This window comes from Zonotrichia albicollis, chromosome 1 (genome assembly GCF_047830755.1).
Source record: "Zonotrichia albicollis isolate bZonAlb1 chromosome 1, bZonAlb1.hap1, whole genome shotgun sequence".
Lineage (NCBI taxonomy): Eukaryota > Metazoa > Chordata > Aves > Passeriformes > Passerellidae > Zonotrichia > Zonotrichia albicollis.
This window is the reverse complement of record NC_133819.1, coordinates 154,584,246-154,605,181: the sequence shown is the minus strand read 5'-3', so window position 1 is coordinate 154,605,181 and position 20,936 is coordinate 154,584,246. Positions and strand designations below refer to the sequence as shown.

The 20,936-nt window shown below is 49.0% G+C and overlaps 1 protein-coding gene across 1 annotated transcript in view; it reads left to right on the top strand.

The window, feature by feature from the left end:
• The window catches only part of MROH1 (maestro heat like repeat family member 1), a 157,184-nt gene that overhangs the window by 107,874 nt on the left and 28,374 nt on the right, over positions 1 to 20,936 (top strand). The window contains exons 18-21 of the mRNA XM_074558509.1: positions 1,641 to 1,803; positions 4,871 to 5,040; positions 13,482 to 13,619; positions 15,312 to 15,426. Coding sequence (XP_074414610.1) covers positions 1,641 to 1,803; positions 4,871 to 5,040; positions 13,482 to 13,619; positions 15,312 to 15,426 — 586 coding nt within the window. The remainder of the gene's footprint in view (positions 1 to 1,640; positions 1,804 to 4,870; positions 5,041 to 13,481; positions 13,620 to 15,311; positions 15,427 to 20,936) is intronic.

Below are 20,936 nucleotides of genomic sequence, written 5' to 3'. Positions count from 1 at the left end.
TCCCCAATCCCAAATCCAATATCCAATCCCAAATCCATCCCAGATCCCAAATCCAATATCCAATCCCAAATCCAGCCCCGATCCCAAATCCAAAATCCAATCCCAAATCCAATATCCAATCCCAAATCTAACCCCGATCCCAAATCCAATATCCAATCCCAAATCCAGCCCTGATCCCAAATCCATTCCCCAATCCCACATCCAGACCAGATCCCAAATCCAATATCCAATCCCAAATACAGCCCTGATCCCAAATCCCAAATCCAGTCCCAAATCCAGCCCTGATCCCAAACAGGGAGCTGGGCATGGATATGGCCCTAAATCCTGTCCCCATCCTAAATCCAGCCCTAAATCCAGCTCAAATCCCAAAATCCAGTCCTATCTCAAATCCAGTCACAAATTCCAACATTCCAGTCCCAAATCCAGCCCCAATCCCAAATCCAGCCCCAATCCCAGCCCTATATCCCAGCCCCAATCACATACCCAGCTCCAGTCTCAAATACAGACTCAACCCCAAATCCAGCCCTGCCCGGATCCCAAATCCAGCCCCAAATCCCAAATCCAAAATGCAGCCCCAATCCCAAATCCAGCCCCAAATCCCAAATACAGATCCAAATCCCAAATCCCAAATACAAATCCAAATCCCAAATCCGGCCCCAAATCCAACCCCAGTCCCAAATCCAGCCCCAAATCCGGCCCAAATCCCAAATCCAGCCCCAAATCCAAAATCCAGCCCCAAATCCCAAACCCAGCCCTAATTCCCAAATCCCAGATCCAGCCCCAATCCCAAGTCCAGCTTCAATCCCAACATTCCAACCCCAATCCCAAATCCAGCCCCAAATCACAAATCCCAAATTCCCCCAAATTCCCATGTTTATCCCATTTTTACCCCCAAAATTCCCATTGTTATCCCAGAAATTCCCATTTTTATTCCATTTTTACCCATGTTTATCCCATTTTTACCCCCAAATTTCCCATTTTTATCCCATTTTCACCCCAAAATTTCCCATGTTTATCCATTTTTACCCCCAAATTCCCCATTTTTACCCATGTTTATCCCATGTTTATCCCATTTTTACCCCAAAAATTCCCATTTTTACCCATGTTTATGCCATGTTTATCCCATTTTTACCCCAAAATTCCCGTTGTTATCCCAGAAATTTCCATTTTTATCCCTTTTTTGCCCATGTTTATCCCATTTTTATCCATTTTTACCCCAAAATTTCCCATGTTTATCCCATTTTTACCCCCAAATTTTTCATGTTTATCCCATTTTTACCCCAAAAATTCCCATTTTTACCCATGTTTATCCCATATTTATCCCAGTTTTACCCCCAAATTCCCGTTGTTATCCCAGAAATTCCCATTTTTATCCCATTTTTACCCCAAAAATTCCCATTTTTACCCCAAAATTTCCCATTTTTACCCCAAAATTTCCCGTTTTTACTCATGTTTATCCCATTTTTATCCCATTTTTACCCATGTTTATTCCATATTTATCCCATTTTTACCCCAAAAATTCCCATTTTTACCCATGTTTATCCCATTTTTACCCCAAAATTTCCCATTTTTACCCATTTTTCCCCATGATTATCCTATTTTTCCCCATTTCCCCCAATGTCCCGCTGTTTCCCCCGCAGCCCCACGCGCGCCCTCTGGCGGGCGCTGGGGGCGGAGCCGTCGCTGACCCCGCAGGTGCTGGAGCTGCTGCGGGAGCGGCTGAGCCGGGAGGCGCCGGACCGGGAGAGCAAATCCCTCCTGTCCGGGGGCTGCGAGCGCCTGGGAACCGTCCCGCCCCTGGCCGTGAGTTAAACAGAAATATTCCCTAAAATATTACCCAAAATTCCCAAAAAAAATCTCCCAAAAATCCCAAAAATCTCCGTACCGGGAGAGCAAATCCCTCCTGCCCGGGGGGCCCTGCGAGCGCCTGGGAACCGTCCCGGCCCTGGCTGTGAGTCAACTAAATACTCCCTAAAATTACCCAAAAATTCCCAAAAAATTCCCCAAAAATCTCCGTACCGGGAGAGCAAATCCCTCCTGCCCGGGGGCGGCTGCGAGCGCCTGGGAACGGCCCCGGCCCTGGCTGTGAGTTAAACAGAAATATTCCCTAAAATATTACCCAAAATTACCCAAAAATATCCCCAAAAATAGTCCCCAAAAATCTCCGTACCGGGAGAGCAAATCCCTCCTGCCCGGGGCGGGCTGCGAGCGCCTGGCCACCACCCCGCCCCTGGCCGTGAGTTAAACAAAAATAGTCCCAAAAATTACCCTAAAATTCCCCAAAAAATCTCCCAAAAATAGTTCCAAAAATTCCCAAAAAATCCCCAAAAGATTCGCCAAAATTCCCCCAAAAAATCCCAAGGAATTCCCAAAAAAATCTCCCAAAAATTCCCCCAAAAAATCCCAAAAATTTCCCCAAAAAACTCCCAAGGAATTCCCCAAAAATTCCCCCCAAAATTCCCAAGGAATTCCCAAAAATTTCCCCAAAAAACTCCCAAGGAATTCCCAAAATATTCCCCCCAAAATTCCCCAAAAAATCCCAAGGAATTCCCAAAAAAAATCCCCAAAAATTCCCCCCAAAATTCCCAAAAAAATCCCCCCAAAATTCCCAAGGAATTCCCAAAAAATCCCCCCAAGTATTCCAAGGAATTCCCAAAAAAAACCCCAAAAATCCCAAGGAATTCCCAAAAAATTCCCCAAAAAATCGCAAGGAATTCTCAAAAAATTCCCAAAAAAGTTTCCAAGGAATTTCCAAAAATTCCCCAAAATTTTCCCCCAAAATTCCCAGGGAATTCCCCAAAAAAATTCCCCAAAAATTCCCCCCAAATTTCCCAAAAAATTCCCCCCAAAATTCCCAAGGAATTCCCAAAAAAAAATTCCCCCCCAAAATTCCCAAGGAATTCCCCAAAAAATTCCCCCCAAAAAACTCCCAAGGAATTCCCAAAAAATTCCCCCCCAAATTCCCAAGGAATTCCCAAAACATTCCCAAAAAAATTCCCAAGGAATTCCCCCAAAAAAATCCCCCCAAAATTCCCCCCCAAAATTCCCAAGGAATTCCCCAAAAAGTTCCCCCCAAAATTCCCAAGGAATTCCCCTAAAATTCCCCAAAAAATTCCCAAGGAAGTCCCCTAAAATTCCCCAAAAAATTCCCACAAAATTTCTTCATGGGAGAAAACCCCAAATCCCTGGGAATTCCTGCATGAAAAACCCCAAATCCATGGGGGAAACCCCAAATCCACAGAAATTCTACCAGGAAAAATCCCAAATCTGTGGAAATTCCCACAGGAAAAACCCAAAATCCCTGGGAAAAAAACCCCAAAATCCGTGGGAATTCCGGCAGGAAAAACCCCAAATCTGTGGGAGAAAACCCCAAATATATGGGAGAAACCCCCAAATCCCTGGGAGAAACCCCCAAATCCTTGGAGAAACTCCCAAATCCATGGGAATTTGATCAGGAAAATCCCCAAATCCATGGGAGAAAACCCCAAATCCGTGGGAGAAAACCCCAAATCCTTGGGAGAAAACCCCAAATCCATGGGAGAAAACCCCAAATCTGTGGGAATTCCATCAAGAAAAACCCCAAATCCCTGGGAGAAAACTCCAAATCCATGGGAATTCCGACAGGAAAAATCCCAAATCCATGGGAGAAAAACCCAAATCCGTGGGAGAAAACCCCAAATATATGGGAATATGATCAGGAAAGATCCCAAAGTCCCGGGAGAAAACCCCGAATCTGTTGGAATTCCCGCAAGAAAAACCCCAAATCCGTGGGAGAAAACTCCAAATCCATGGGAGAAAACCCCAATTCCATGGGAATTTTAACAGGAAAAACCCCAAATCCATGGGAATTCCCGCAAGGAAAACCCCAAATCCACGGGGGAAGCCCCAATTCCATGGGAGAAACTCCCATATCCATGGGAATTTTAACAGGAAAAACCCGAAATCCACGGTGAAAACTCCAAAATCCATGGGAATTCCCACAAGAAAAGCCCCAAATCCATGGGAGAAAGCCCCAAATCCATGGGAGAAAACCCCAAATATACGGAAATTTGATCAGGAAAAACCCCAAATCCATGGGAAAAAACCCAAATCCATGGAACCAAACCCCAAATATATGGGAATTTTAACAGGAAAAACCCCAAATCCATGGGAGAAAACCCCAAATCCAGGGGAGAAAATCCCAAATCCACGGGAATTCCATCAGGAAAACCCCCAAATCCATAGGAGAAAAACCCAAATCCTTGGGAGAGAACCCCAAATATATGGCAATTTGATCAGGAATAATCCCAAATCCTTGGGAGAAAACCCCAAATCCGCGGGAATTCCATCAAGAAAAACCCCAAATCCGTGGGAGAAAACTCCAAATCCATGGGAGAAAACCCCAAATCCATGGGAATTTTAAAAGGAAAAACCCCAAATCCATGGGAGAAAACCCCAAATCCACGGGGAAAACTCCAAAATCCATGGGAATTCCCGCAATAAAAGCCCCAAATTCGTGGGAGAAAACCCCAAATCCATGGGCATTTGATCAGGAAAATCCCCAAATCCATGGGAGAAAACCCCAAATCCATGGGAGAAAGCCCCAAATCCTTGGAGAAAACCCCAAATCCTTTGGAGAAACTCCCAAATCCATGGGAATTTGATCAGGAAAAATCCTAAATCCATGGGAGAAACCCCCAGTTCCATGGGAGAAACCCCAAAATATATGGGAATTTAACCAAAGAAAACCCCAAATCCATGGGAGAAGCCCCCACTCCCCGGTCCCTCCATGCGGGGTTAACCCCAGCACGGGGACGGGACGCGGATCCCGGTTTTCCCGGAGGTTTCCCGGCGCTCACGTCCCTCCCGCGGGTTCCCGCTTTCCCCGCAGGCCACGCTGGCCCTGGATGAGCTCATGGCTGTGCCGGAGGCGGCGGCCGCGGTGCTGGAGCAATTCCCGGAGCTCTTCCCGGCGCTGCTGCTGCGCCTCGGCTGCACCCTGGGCGTGCGGCTGCCGCGGGCCCTGCAGGGCCGGGACAGGGCCGGCCTGCAGCCCTGCAGGTGCGAAAAAGTGGGGGAACATGGGAATTAATGAGGGAAAATTGGGAATTCTGTGGGGAAAAGTGGGGAAAATAATGGGAATTATGTCAGGAAAAGTGGGGATTGTGTGGGGAAAAGTGGGGATTGTGTGGGGAAAAGTGGGGATTCTGTGTGGAAAAGTGGGGATTCCCTGGAGGTTCCGCAGCTGCGGGCCCTGCAGGGCCGGGACAGGGCCGGCCTGCAGCCCTGCAGGTGTGGAATGGGGAAAAATGGGAATTCTGTGGGGAAAAGTGGGGATTCTGTGGGGAAAAGTGGGTAAAAAATGGGAATTCTGTGGGGAAAAGTATGGATGCCGTGAGGGTGCGGCTGCCGCGGGCCCTGCAGGGCGGGACAGGGCCGGCCTGCAGCCCTGCAGGTGCGGAATGGGGAAAATAGGGAAAAACGGGGAAAAATGGGGAAAATAATGGGAATTCTGTGGGGAAAAGTGGGGATTCTGTGTGGAAAAGTGGGGATTCCCTGGAGGTGCAGCAGCTGCGGGCCCTGCAGGGCCGGGACAGGGCCGGCCTGCAGCCCTGCAGGTGTGGAATGGGGAAAATGGGGAAAAATGGGAATTCTGTGGGGAAAAGTGGGGATTCCCTGAGGGTTCGGCTGCCGCGGGCCCTGCAGGGCCGGGACAGGGCCGGCCTGCAGCCCTGCAGGTGCGAAAAAATGGGGGAAATGGGGAAAAATGGGGAAAAAAGGGAATTACGTCGGGAAAAGTGGGGATTCTGTGGGGAAAAGTGGGGATTCCCTGAGGGTGCAGCTGCCGCGGGCCCTGCAGGGCTGGGACAGGGCCGGCCTGCAGCCCTGCAGGTGTGAAAAAATGGGGGAAATGGGAATTAATGAGGAAAAAAAAGGGAATTCTGAGGGGAAAAGTGGCGATTCTGTGGCGAAAGTGGGGGAAAAAATGGAAATTATGTCGGGAAAAGTGGGGATTGTGTGGGGAAAAGTGGGGATTCTGTGGGGAAAAGTGGGGATTCCCTGGGTGTGCGGCTGTCGCGGGCCCTGCAGGGCTGGGACAGGGCCAGCCTGCAGCCCTGCAGGTGTGAAAAAATGGGGGAAATTGGAATTAATGAGGAAAAAAAAGAAAATTCTGAGGGGAAAAGTGGCGATTCTGTGGGAAAAAAAATGGGAATTATGTCGGGAAAAGTGGGGATTCTGTGGGGAAAAGTGGGGAAAGTGTGGGAATTCTGTGGAGGATTCTGTGGGGAAAGGCAGGAATTCCCTGAGGGAAAGTGGGGAAAAGTGGGCAATCCTTGGAGAAAAGTGGGGATTCTGTGGGAAAAAGTGAGGAAAAAGTGGGATTCCATGGGCATAGGTGGGCATTTTGTGGGGAAAAGTGGGGATTTTGTGAGGAAAAGTGAGAATTTTGTGAGGGAGCGGGGGGGATTCTCGGAGCTCTTCCCGGCGCTGCTGCTGCACCTCGGCTGCGCCCTGGGCGTGCGGCTGCCGCGGGCCCTGCAGGGCCGGGACAGGGCCGGCCTGCAGCCCTGCAGGTGCGAAAAAATGGGGGAAAATGGGAATTATTGAGGGAAAAGTGGGGAAAATAATGGGAATTATGTCGGGAAAAGCGGCGATTCTGTGGGGAAAGTGGGGAAAAAAATGGAAATTATGTCGGGAAAAGTGGGGATTGTGTGGGGAAAAGTGGGGATTGTGTGGGGAAAAGTGGGGATTCCCTGAGGGTGCAGCTGCCACGGGCCCTGCAGGGCCAGGACAGGGTCGGCCTGCAGCCCTGCAGGTGCAAAATGGGAAAAGTGGGGATTTTGTGGGGAAAAGTGGGAAGTTTTGTGGGAAAAAGTGATTAATTTGTGGGGATTCCTTGCGGAAAAGGGAAAAAAATGGAAAGTAGTGAGGAAAAATTGGGGGAAAAGTGGGGATTCACTGAGGGTGCGGCTGCCACGGGCCCTGCCGGGACAGGACAAGGCCGGCCTGCAGCCCTGCAGGTGGGGAATGGGGGAAAATTGGGAATCAATGAGGGAAAAGTGGAGATTCCCTGGGCAAAAGTGGGAGTTTTGTGGGGAGAAGGGGGGATTCTATTGGGAAAAGTGAGGGAAAAGTGGGGGAAAGAGGGGATTCCCTGGGGAAAAGTGGGGATTCCCTGAGGGTGCAGCTGCCCAGAGCCCTGCAGGGACGGGACATGGGCGGCCTGCAGCCCTGCAGGTGGGAAAATGGGGATTTTCTGAGGAAAAGTGAGGATTTTGTGGGGAAAAGTGGGAATTTTGTGGGAATGAAATGGGGATTTTGTGGGGGAAAAGTGGGAAAATGTGGGGATTTTGTGGGGAAAAGTTGGAATTCCCAAGGAAAAAAAAAATTGGGGATTTGGTGGGGGAGAGCAGGAATTCCCTAGGAGAAAATAGAAACTCCGAGGGGAAAAGTGGGAATTCCCTGGGCAAAAGTGGGGAAAGGGTGGGAATTCTATGGAGGATTCTGTGAGGGAAGGAGGAATTCCCTGAGGGGAAGTGGGGAAAAGTGGGAATTTTGTGGGGGAAAGTGGGAATTCCCTGGGGAAAGAGTGGGAATTGTTGTGGGGATTCCGTGGTTAAAAGTGGAGATTCTATGGGGAAAAGGTGGGAAAACTGGGAATTCCATGGGGGGAAATTGTGGGAATTCCATGGGGGAAAGAGCAAGAATTCTGTGGGAATTCCTTGGGGAAAAAGAGAGAATTCCATGGGAATTCTGTGGGAAAAGGTGAGAATTCTATGGGAAATTCCACGGGAAAAGGGAGTTTGGGGGGGAAACGGGGTGGGATGTTGGGGTTTGTGGGATTGATGGGAATTATGGGATGAGGTTTATGGGATTTACGGGATTTTTGGGAGGGAATGGATGGGATTGATGGGATTTATGGGATGGGATAATGGGATAATGGGCTGGGATTTATAGGATTTATAATTATATATATATATTTATATTAGTTATATATATTTTATAATTAATATATATTTAATTTTGTAATTGAGATATATATTAATTATATATATTTATATTATGTAATATATATAATTATGTATATTTATATTAATTATATATATTTATATTTATAGGGATAATGGGATGGGATGGGATGTTGGAGCAGATTCCCCAAAAAAAGGAGGAGTTGGGGAGTGAATTCCAGGGAAATTGGGGCTGCCCCATCCCTGGAATTGTCCCATGGAAAAGCTGGGAATGGGCTGATCCCAAAATTCCCTCCATCCCAAACCAGCCCAGAATTCCCTGGACATCCCTGGAACTGCCCCATGGGAATGGGAACATCCTTAAATCCCCTCCCTTCCCACCCCATTCCCACATTCCAAGATTTCCCACACCCAACAGATCCCAAGCTTTCCTTAATTAGTCTTTAATTAATCCCAGAGGCTCCGAGGCCTCTCCACCACTCCAGGTTTTTTTTTTTCCTGGAATTTTCCCATTCCCACTCCTTGTCCCGCTTTTCCGTGGGCCATCCAAAACAGAGAAATCTCCACCGGCATCTCTCCACCTTCTCTGGGAGATTTTTGGGGGAAAATTCCTGGATTTTCCATCGGGAATCCATCCTTGGGCCTCATCCTTGGGTTTTCCTGGATCCTTTGGAATCACGGAAGGGCTGAGGTTGGAAAACCTCTGGGATGGTCCCGTGGGATCCTGGATCCTTTGGAATCACGGAATGGCCGAGGTTGGAAAACCTCTGGGATGGTCCCATCCCATCAACCATGAATCCAAGGATGCTCCAGATCCCAGGGAATGTTTTCCAGGGCCATCCCCATATTTGGGATCCGTTTTCCATCGCCATTCCCAAATTTCCAGCATTCCAGAGGCTTCCCTGGAATCCTTGGGGTTCTCCCACCCCCCCCCCCCCAAATCCCAGGGGAAAGGGAGAAATCCCGATGGGGAAATTCGGGACGGCAATCCCGAATCCCGGATTCCCTTCGTGGGTGGGATCCCCGTTCCGACAGCCGGGATTTATCCCTGGCTCCCCTCGCCGCTGTTTTGACGGGATAACGGATCTGTTCCAGATGTTGCTCTGCTGCAGAGCAGTCCCAGCCCTATAAATCCTTCCTTCCCTGAAAAAATATTTCCCTCAAGTAGCTCCGGAGTTTTTCCCTTCCCGGTTTGTTTTTTTTTTGTCTTGGATCCGGTTCCCGGTGCGCTGGGACGGCTCCAGCTGCGGAATTCCCGGTGTCCCCGGGCATGGAATTCCCTTGGGATGTCCTGGATGGAGCCAGAGCCAAACCCAATCCAGTCACAAATCCAGTCCCAAATCCAATCCCAAATCCAGTTCTGAATCCAATCCCAAACCCAAATCCAGTCCCAAACTCAGTCCCATATCCAACCCTGAATCCAATCTCAAATCCAACCCTAGATCCAATCCCAAATCCAATTTGAAATCAAATCCCAGATCCAATCCCAAACCCATTTCTGAATCCAAACCCAAACCCAAATCCAGTCCCAAACTCAATCCCATATCCAACCCTGAATCCAATCCCAGATCCAATCCCTGAATCCAATCCCAGATCCAATTTGAAATCAAATCCCAGATCCAATCCCAAACCCAGTCCCGAATCCATTTCCGAACCCAATCACAAACCCAGCTCTGAATCCAATCTTGAACCCAACCCTGAATCCAATCCCAAATCCAATCCCGAATCCAATCCCAAACCCAGTTCTGAATCCATTCCCAAACCCAGTCGTGTATCCAATCCCAAATCCAATCCCAGTTTGCATCCAAAATCCATTCCCAGATTCAATCCTGAATCCAGTCCCAAATCCAATCCCAAATCAAATGCAAATCTGATCCTAAATCCAATCCCAACTCCGATCCCAAACCCATTCCTGAATTTCTTTCTGAACCCAATCTCAAACCCAATCCTGAATCCAATCCCAAATCCAATGCAAATCCAAATCCATTTCCAGACCCAATTTTGAACCAAATCCCAAAGTCAATCCCAGATCCAATCCCAAATCCTGTCCCAGATTCAGTCCTGAATCCAATCCCAAATCCAGCCTCAGATCCAATCCTGAATCCAATCCCAACTCCAATCCCAAATCCAGCCCCTGAATCCAATCCTGAATCCAATCCCAAATCTAGTGCAAATCTGATTTTAAATCCAATCCCAACTCCAATCCCAAATCCAGCCCCTGAATCCATTTCTGAACCCAGTCACAGACCCAATTCTGAATCTAATCTTGAACCCAATGCCAAATTCAATCCTAAATCCAATCTCAAATCCAGCCCCTGAATCCAATCCCAAATCCAATCCCAAATCTAGTGCAAATCTCATTCTAAATCCAATCCCAAATCCTATCCCAAACCCAGTCCTGAATCCAATCTCAAATCTAATCACAAATCCAACCCTGAATCCAATCCCAAATCCAATCCCAATCTAATGCAAATTTGATCCTAAATCCAACCCCAGATCCAACCCTGAATCCAATCCCAAATCCAGTCCCAGATTCAGTCCTGAATCCAATCCCAAACCAAACGCAAATCTGATCCTAAATCCAATCCCAGACCCAGCCCTGAATCTATTTCTGAACCCAATCCTAAACCCAATCCTCAATCCAATCCCAAATCCAATCCCAGATCTAATCGCAAATCCAACCCCAGATCCAATCCCAGATCCAATTCCAGATCCAATCCTGAATCCAATCCCAAATCCAGTCCCAAATCGAATGCAAATCCAATCCCAAATCCAATCCCAAACTGAATGCAAATCTAATCCCAAATCCAATCCCAAACTGAATGCAAATCTAATCCCAAATCCAATCCCACCTCCAATCCTGAATCTATTTCTGAGCCCAATCACAAACCCAGTTCTGAATCTAATCTTGAACCCAGTGCCAAATCCAATCCCAACTCCCATCCCAACTCCAATCCCAAACCCAGCCCTGTATCTGTTTCCGAACCCAGTCACAAACCCAGTCCTGAACCCAATCCCAAATCAAATGCAAATTTGATCCTAAATCCAATCCCAAACCCAGTCCTGAATCTAATTTTGAACCCAATCCTGAAGTCAATCCCAAATCCAGTCCCTGATCCAATCCCAAATCCAGTCCCAGATTCAATCCTGAATCTAATCCCAAATCCAACGCCAGATCCCATCCCAAATCCAATTCCGAACCCAATTCTGAACCGAAACCCAAGTCCAAACCCAACCCCAAATCCAGTTCCAAACCCAGTCCCAAATCCAATCCCAGATCCAACCCCAGATCCAATCCCGAACTGAATCTGAATCCAACACCAGATCCAATCCCAAGTCCAATTCCGAACCCAATTCTGAACCAAAACCCAATTCTGAACCCAATCCCAAATCCAATCCCAGATCCAACCCCAGATCCAATTCCAAACCCAATCCCAAATCCGACCCCAGGTCGAATCCCAAATCCAGTCCCAAACCCAATCCCAAACTGAATCTGAATCCAAGCCCTGCTCCAATTCCAGACCCAATCTTGAACCCAATCCCAAATCCAGCCCCAGAACCCACCCGATCCCAAACTCCCGATCCCAATCCCGATCCCAAACTCCCGATCCTGATCCCGATCCCAATCCCGATCCCAAACACCCAATCCCGATCCCAAACACCCAATCCCGATCCCAAACTCCGATCCCAATCCCGATCCCAAACTCCCGATCCCAATCCCGATCCCAAACTCCCGATCCCAAACTCCCAATCCCAATCCCAAACACCCAATCCCGATCCCAAACTCCGATCCCAATCCCGATCCCAAACTCCCGATCCCAATCCCGATCCCAAACTCCCGATCCCAAACTCCCAATCCCAATCCCAAACACCCAATCCCGATCCCAAACTCCGATCCCAATCCCGATCCCAATCCCAATCCCAAACACCCAATCCCGATCCCAAACTCCCGATCCCAAACTCCCGATCCCGATCCTGATCCCAAACTCCCGATCCCAAACACCCGATCCCAATCCCGATCCCAATCCCGATCCCAAACACCCGATCCCAATCCCGATCCCAGTCCTGATCCCAAACTCCCGATCCCAATCCCTATCCCAAACTCCCAATCCCAATCCCGATCCCAAACTCCCAATCCCGATCCCAAACTCCTGATCCCAAACTCCCGATCCCAAACACCCGGTCCCAATCCCGATCCCAAACTCCCAATCCCTATCCCAAACTCCCGATCCCAATCCCGATCCCAAACTCCCGATCCCAAACACCCGATCCCAAATTCCCAATCCCTACCCCAAACTCCCAATCCCAATACTGATCCCAAACTCCCGATCCCAAACACCCGATCCCAAACTCCCGGTCCCAAACACCCGATCCCAATCCCGATCCCAAACTCCCGATCCCAAACTCCCCATCCCAAACACCCGATCCCAAACTCCCGATCCCAAACACCCGATCCCAATCCCAATCAACACCCGATCCCAATCCCGATCCCAAACACCTGATCCCAATCCCGATCCCAAACTCCCGATCCCAAACTCCCGATCCCAAACACCCGATCCCAAACTCCCGATCCCAAACTCCCGATCCCAATCCCGATCCCAAACTCCCAATCTCGATCCCAATCCCGATCCCAAACTCTCAATCCCAAACTCCCGATCCCAATCCCGATCCCAATCCCGATCCCAAACTCCCAATCCCAATCCCGATCCCAAACTCCCAATCCCAAACTCCCGATCCCAAACTCCCGATCCCAAACTCCCGATCCCAATCCCAATCCCAAACTCCTGATCCCAAACACCCGATCCCAATCCCGATCCCAAACACCCGATCCCAAACACCTGATCCCAAACTCCCGATCCCAATCCCGATCCCAATCCCGATCCCAAACTCCCGATCCCAATCCCGATCCCAAACACCCGATCCCAATCCCGATCCCAAACACCCGATCCCAAACTCCCGATCCCAATCCTGATCCCAAACTCCCGATCCCAAACACCCGATCCCAAACTCCTGATCCCAAACTCCCGATCCCAAACTCCCGATCCCAAACACCCGATCCCAATCCCGATCCCAAACTCCCGATCCCAATCCCGATCCCAATCCTGATCCCAAACTCCCGATCCCAAACTCCCGATCCCGAACTCCCAATCCCAAACTCCTGATCCCAATCCCGATCCCAAACTCCCAATCCCAATCCCGATCCCAAACACCCGATCCCAAACTCCCGATCCCAATCCCGATCCCAAACTCCCGATCCCAATCCCGATCCCAAACTCCCAATCCCAAACACCCGATCCCAAACTCCCGATCCCAATCTCCCGATCCCAAACTCCCAATCCCAATCCCGATCCCAAACTCGTGATCCCAATCCCGATCCCAATCCCGATCCCAAACTCCCGATCCCAAACTCCCGATCCCGATCCCAAACTCCCCATCCCAATCCCGATCCCAATCCTGATCCCAAACTCCCGATCCCAAACTCCCGATCCCAATCCCAATCCCAAACTCCCGATCCCGATCCCGGTTTTCCAGCTGCGCGGTGCAGGCGCTGCGGGCGATGCTGGCGCGCGCCGGGAACGACGACGTCGTGCGGGACGTGGGGAGCGCCGGGGGCTGGGAGCTGATGGAAATTCCCGAGCGGCACCACGACGGAATCGCCCTCCTGGCCAGGTGGGGAATCCCGGGGGAGCTTCCCAGGGAATTCCAGGGGATTTTGGGGTGGGGTGGGGTGGGATCACTCGGCACCCGGGAATGTGGAGGGGTGGCGGCAGCTGGACATGGAAGTTGGTCCCGCTGTGGAATTCCCGGTGTCTCCGATCCCAGTATTGGAATTCCCGGTATGGAATTCCCAGTGTCTCCAATCCCAGTATGGAATTCCCATTCCAAAATGGGATTCCCGGTGTCTCCTATCCCCCTATGGAATTCCCAGTGTTTTTAGTCCCAAAATGGGAATTCCCAGAGCTATCAATCCCAGTATGGAATTCCTGGTGTCTCTGATCCCTCTGTGGAATTCCCACTGATCCCACCACAGAATTCCCAGCGACTTCAGTCCCGCTGTGGAATTCCCAGAGTCTCCAATCCCAGTATGGAATTCCCGGTGTCTCCAATCCCAGTATGGAATTCCCAGTGTCACCCATCCCAAAATGGGATTCCCAGTGTCTCTGATCCCAGTATAGAATTCCCAGTGTCTTTAGTCCCAAAATGGAATTCCCAGAGTCTCCAGTCCCAGAATGGAATTCCCAGACTCTCCAATCCCAGTATGGAATTCCCAGTGTCACCCATCCCAAAATGGGATTCCCAGAGTCTCCAATCCCAGTATGGAATTCCTGGTGTCTCCGATCCCAGTATGGAATTCCCAGTGTCTCCCATCCCAAAATGGGATTCCCAGACTCTCCAATCTCAGTATGGAATTCCCGGTGTCTCCAATCCCAGTATGGAATTCCCAGTGTCACCCATCCCAAAATGGGATTCCCAGTGTCTCCAGTCCCAGTATGGAATTTCCAGTGTCACCTATCCCAAAATGGGATTCCCAGTGTCACCCATCCCAGTATGGAATTCCCAGTGTCTCCCATCCCAAAACTGGATTCCCGATGTCTCCAACCCCAGTATGGAATTCCCAGTGTCTCCAATCCCAAAATGGGAATCCCAGTTTCTCTGATCCCACTGCGGAATTCCCAGTGTCTCTGATCCCAAAATGGAATTCCCGGTGTCACCCATCCCAAAATGGGATTGCTGGTGTCTTTAATCCTACTATGGAATTCCCAGTGTCTCCAATCCCAGGATGGAATTCCCGGTGTCTCCAATCCCAGTATGGACTTCCCAGTGTCACCCATCCCAAAATGGGAATCCCAGTGTCTCTGATCCCAAAATGGGATTCCCAGTGTCTCCAATCCCAAAATGGGAATCCCAGTTTCTCTGATCCTACGGCGGAATTCCCAGTGTCTCCAATCCCAGTATGGAATTTCCAGTGTCACTTATTCCAAAATGAGATTCCCAGTGTCTCCAATCCCAGTATGGAATTCCTGGTGTCTCCAATCCCAAAATGGGATTCCCAGTGTCTCCAATCCCAGTATGGAATTCCTAGTGTCACCCATCCCAAAATGGAATTCCCAGTGTCTCTGTGGAATTCCCAGAGTTGTAGATCCCAATATGAGATTCCCTGGGTTGGGATTGGGATTATCCAACTTTTGGGGAGCTCATCCCAAAGAAAACCCGGATGGGGTGTCCGGGATGTTCCAGCTCTTTCCCTGTGGGTCAATCCCGGTTTTCCGTGCTGGGTGTGGTCCTGCCTGGGGACAGGGATTCCTGGGATTCCCAGGATTCCCAGAATTCCATGGATTCCTGGGATTGCTGTTCCCCCAGGGCGATGGCTCGGCTCTGCGGGCCCCGGCTGCCGCCCATCGTCCGGAGCCTCATCCCGGTGCTGGGAAGCGCCTTGGAATGCCAGAGGGTGACCAGCAGCGCCTTCCTGGCCGAGGTGAGCGGGAAACGCCGGAATGTCCGGCCGGGCTGCCCTCCCTGGAGCCACGGATCCGTCCATGGATCCATCATGCATCCCATGGATCCATCCATCCGTCCGTCCATAGATCATCCATCCATGGATCTGTTCATGGATCTGTTCATGGATCCATCCATCCATCCATCCATCCATCCATCCATCCATCCATCCATCATCCATCCATCCATCCATCATCCATCCATCATCCATCCATCCATCATCCATCATCCATCCATCCATCCATCATCCATCCATCATCCATCATCCATCCATCCATCCATCCATCATCCATCATCCATCCATCATCCATCATCCATCCATCCATCCATCCATCCATCATCCATCACCCATCCATCCATCATCCATCCATCCATCCATCATCCATCCATCATCCATCCATCCATCCATCCATCATCCATCCATCATCCATCCATCATCCATCCATCCATCATCCATCCATCCATCATCCATCATTCATCCATCCATCCATCCATCCATCATCCATCCATCCATCCATCCATCCATCCATCCATCATCCATCCATCCATCCATCCATCCATCCATCATCCATCCATCATCCATCCATCCATCCATCCATCCATCCATCATCCATCCATCCATCCATCCATCCATCATTCATCCATCATCCATCATCCATCATCCATCCATCCATCCATCCATCATCCATCCATCATCCATCCATCATCCATCATCCATCCATCCATCCATACATCCATCCATCCATCCATCGATCCATCCATCATCCATCCATCCATCATCCATCCATCCATCCATCCATCATCCATCCATCCATCCATCATCCATCATCCATCATCCATCATCCATCCATCCATCATCCATCCATCCATCATCCATCCATCATCCATCCATCCATCCATCATCCATCCATCATCCATCCATCATCCATCATCCATCCATCCATCATCCATCCATCATCCATCCATCATCCATCATCCATCCATCCATCATCCATCCATCCATCCATCCATCCATCCATCATCCATTCATCCATCATCCATCCATCCATCCATCCATCCATCCATCCATCCATCCATCATCCATCCATCCATCCATCATCCATCCATCCATCATCCATCCATCATCCATCCATCCATCCATCATCCATCCATCATCCATCCATCATCCATCCATCCATCCATCATCCATCCATCCATCCATCCATCATCCATCCATCATCCATCCATCCATCCATCATCCATCCATCATCCATCCATCATCCATCATCCATCCATCCATCATCCATCCATCATCCATCCATCCATCCATCATCCATCCATCCATCATCCATCCATCCATCCATCCATCCATCATCCATCCATCCATCCATCCATCCATCCATCCATCCATCATCCATCCATCCATCATCCATCCATCATCCATCCATCCATCCATCATCCATCCATCATCCATCCATCATCCATCCATCCATCCATCATCCATCCATCATCCATCCATCATCCATCCATCCATCCATCATCCATCCATCCATCCATCCATCATCCATCCATCATCCATCCATCATCCATCCATCCATCATCCATCCATCATCCATCCATCATCCATCCATCCATCATCCATCCATCATCCATCCATCATCCATCCATCATCCATCATCATCCATCCATCCATCCATCATCCATCCATCCATCTTCCATCCATCCATCCATCCATCCATCCATCATCCATCATCCATCATCCATCCATCCATCCATCCATCCATCATCCATCCATCCATCCATCATCCATCCATCATCCATCCATCCATCCATCCATCATCCATCCATCATCCATCTCCATCCATCCATCCATCCATCATCCATCCATCATCCATCCATCATCCATCATCCATCCATCCATCCATCATCCATCCATCCATCCATCGATCCATCCATCATCCATCCATCCATCATCCATCCATCCATCCATCCATCATCCATCATCCATCCATCCATCCATCCATCCATCATCCATCCATCCATCATCCATCATCCATCCATCATCCATCATCCATCATCCATCCATCCATCATCCATCCATCATCCATCCATCCATCCATCCATCCATCCATCATCCATCCATCCATCCATCCATCCATCCATCCATCCATCATCCATCCATCCATCCATCCATCCATCCATCATCCATCCATCCATCCATCATCATCCATCATCCATCCATCATCATCCATCCATCATCCATCCATCCATCCATCATCCATCCATCCATCATCATCAATCCATAATCCATCCATCCATCCATCCATCCATCATCCATTCATCCATCATCCATCCATCCATCCATCCATCCATCATCCATCCATCCATCCATCATCCATCCATCATCCATGGCCATCCATCCATCCATCATCCATCCATCATCCATCATCCATCCATCCATCCATCCATCCATCCATCCATCATCCATCATCCATCCATCCATCATCATCCATCCATCCATCCATCATCCATCCATCATCCATCCATCATCCATCATCCATCATCATCCATCATCCATACATCATCCATCCATCCATCCATCCATCCATCATCCATCCATCATCCATCATCCATCCATCCATCCATCCATCATCCTCATCCATCATCCATCCATCCATCCATCATCCATCACCCATCCATCCATCATCCATCCATCCATCCATCCATCATCTCCATCCATCATCCATCATCCATCCATCCATCCATCCATCATCCATCATCCATCCATCCATCCATCCATCATCCATCCATCCATCCATCCATCCATCCATCCATCATCCATCACCCATCCATCCATCATCCATCCATCCATCCATCATCCATCCATCATCCATCCATCCATCATCCATCCATCCATCATCATCATTCATCCATCCATCCATCCATCCATCATCCATCCATCCATCCATCCATCCATCCATCCATCCATCCATCCATCATCCATCCATCCATCCATCCATCCATCCATGCCATCATCCATCCATCATCCATCCATCCATCATCCATCCATCCATCCATCATCCATCCATCCATCCATCATCCATCCATCCATCCATCCATCCATCATTCATCCATCATCCATCATCCATCATCCATCCATCCATCCATCCATCCATCCATCCATCATCCATCCATCATCCATCCATCATCCATCATCCATCCATCCATCCATCCATCATCCATCCATCCATCATCCATCCATCCTCATCCATCCATCCATCCATCCATCCATCCATCATCCATCCATCCATCCATCCATCATCCATCCATCCATCCATCCATCCATCCATCCATCATCCATCCATCCATCATCCATCATCCATCCATCATCCATCATCCATCATCCATCCATCCATCATCCATCCATCCATCATCCATCCATCCATCCATCCATCCATCCATCCATCATCCATCATCCATCCATCATCCATCATCCATCATCCATCCATCCATCATCATCCATCCATCATCCATCCATCCATCCATCCATCCATCCATCATCCATCCATCCATCCATCCATCCATCATCCATCATCCATCATCCATCCATCCATCCATCCATCATCCATCCATCATCCATCCATCCATCCATCCATCATCCATCCATCCATCCATCCATCCCATCATCCATCATCCATCCATCCATCCATCCCATCATCCATCCATCATCCATCATCATCCATCATCCATCCATCATCCATCATCCATCCATCATCCATCATCCATCATCCATCCATCCATCATCCATCCATCCATCCATCATCCATCCATCCATCATCCATCCATCCATCATCCATCCATCCATCCATCCATCCATCCATCCATCATCCATCCATCCATCATCCATCCATCCATCCATCCATCCATCCATCCATCATCCATCATCCATCCATCCATCCACCATCCATCATCCATCCATCCATCCATCCAGCCATCCATCCATCATCCATCATCCATCATCCATCCATCCATCATCCATCATCCATCCATCCATCCATCCATCCATCCATCATCCATCATCCATCCATCCATCATCCATCATCATCCATCATCCATCCATCCATCCATCATCATCCATCATCCATCATCATCCATCATCCATCATCCATCATCATCCATCACCATCCATCATCCATCCATCCATCATCCATCCATCATCATCCATCCATCATCCATCATCCATCATCCATCCATCATCCATCCATCATCATCCATCCATCCATCATCCATCCATCCATCATCATCCATCATCCATCCATCCATCCAGCCATCCATCATCCATCCATCCATCCATCCATCATCCATCCATCCATCATCCATCCATCCATCATCCATCCATCATCCATCTTCCATCCATCCATCCATCATCCATCCATCATCCATCCATCATCCATCATCCATCCATCCATCATCATCCATCATCCATCCATCATCCATCCATCCATCATCCATCCATCCATCATCCATCCATCCATCATCCATCCATCCATCCATTCATCATCCATCATCCATCCATCCATCATCCATCCATCCATCCATCCATCATCCATCATCCATCCATCCATCCATCATCCATCATCCATCATCCATCCATCCATCCATCCATCCATCTCATCCATCCATCCATCCATCCATCCATCATCCATCATCCATCCATCCATCCATCCATCCATCCATCCATCCATCCATCCATCCATCCATCCATCATCCATCATCCATCATCCATCCATCCATACCATCCATCCATCCATCATCCATCCATCCATCATCCATCCATCCATCCATCCATCCATCCATCATCCATCCATCCATCATCCATCCATCATCCATCCATCCATCATCCATCCATCCATCCATCCATCCATCCATCATCCATCCATCCATCCATCCATCCATCCATCCATCATCATCCATCCATCCATCCATCATCCATCATCCATCATCATCCATCCATCATCCATCATCCATCCATCCATCCATCATCCATCCATCCATCCATCCATCCATCATCATCCATCCATCCATCATCCATCCATCATCCATCATCATCCATCCATCATCCATCATCCATCCATCCATCATCCATCCATCCATCCATCCATCCATCATCCATCCATCCATCCATCATCCATCCATCCCTCATCCATCCATCATCCATCCATCCATCCATCATCCATCCATCATCCATCCATCCTTCCATCATCCATCATCCATCCATCATCCATCCATCCATCCATCCATCATCCATCCATCATCCATCCATCCATCCATCATCCATCCATCATCCATCCATCATCCATCATCCATCCATCCATCATCCATCATCAATCCATCCATCCATCCATCATCCATCCATCCATCATCCATCCATCATCCATCATCCATCCATCATCCATTCATCCATCATCCATCCATCCATCATCCATCCATCCATCCATCCATCCATCCATC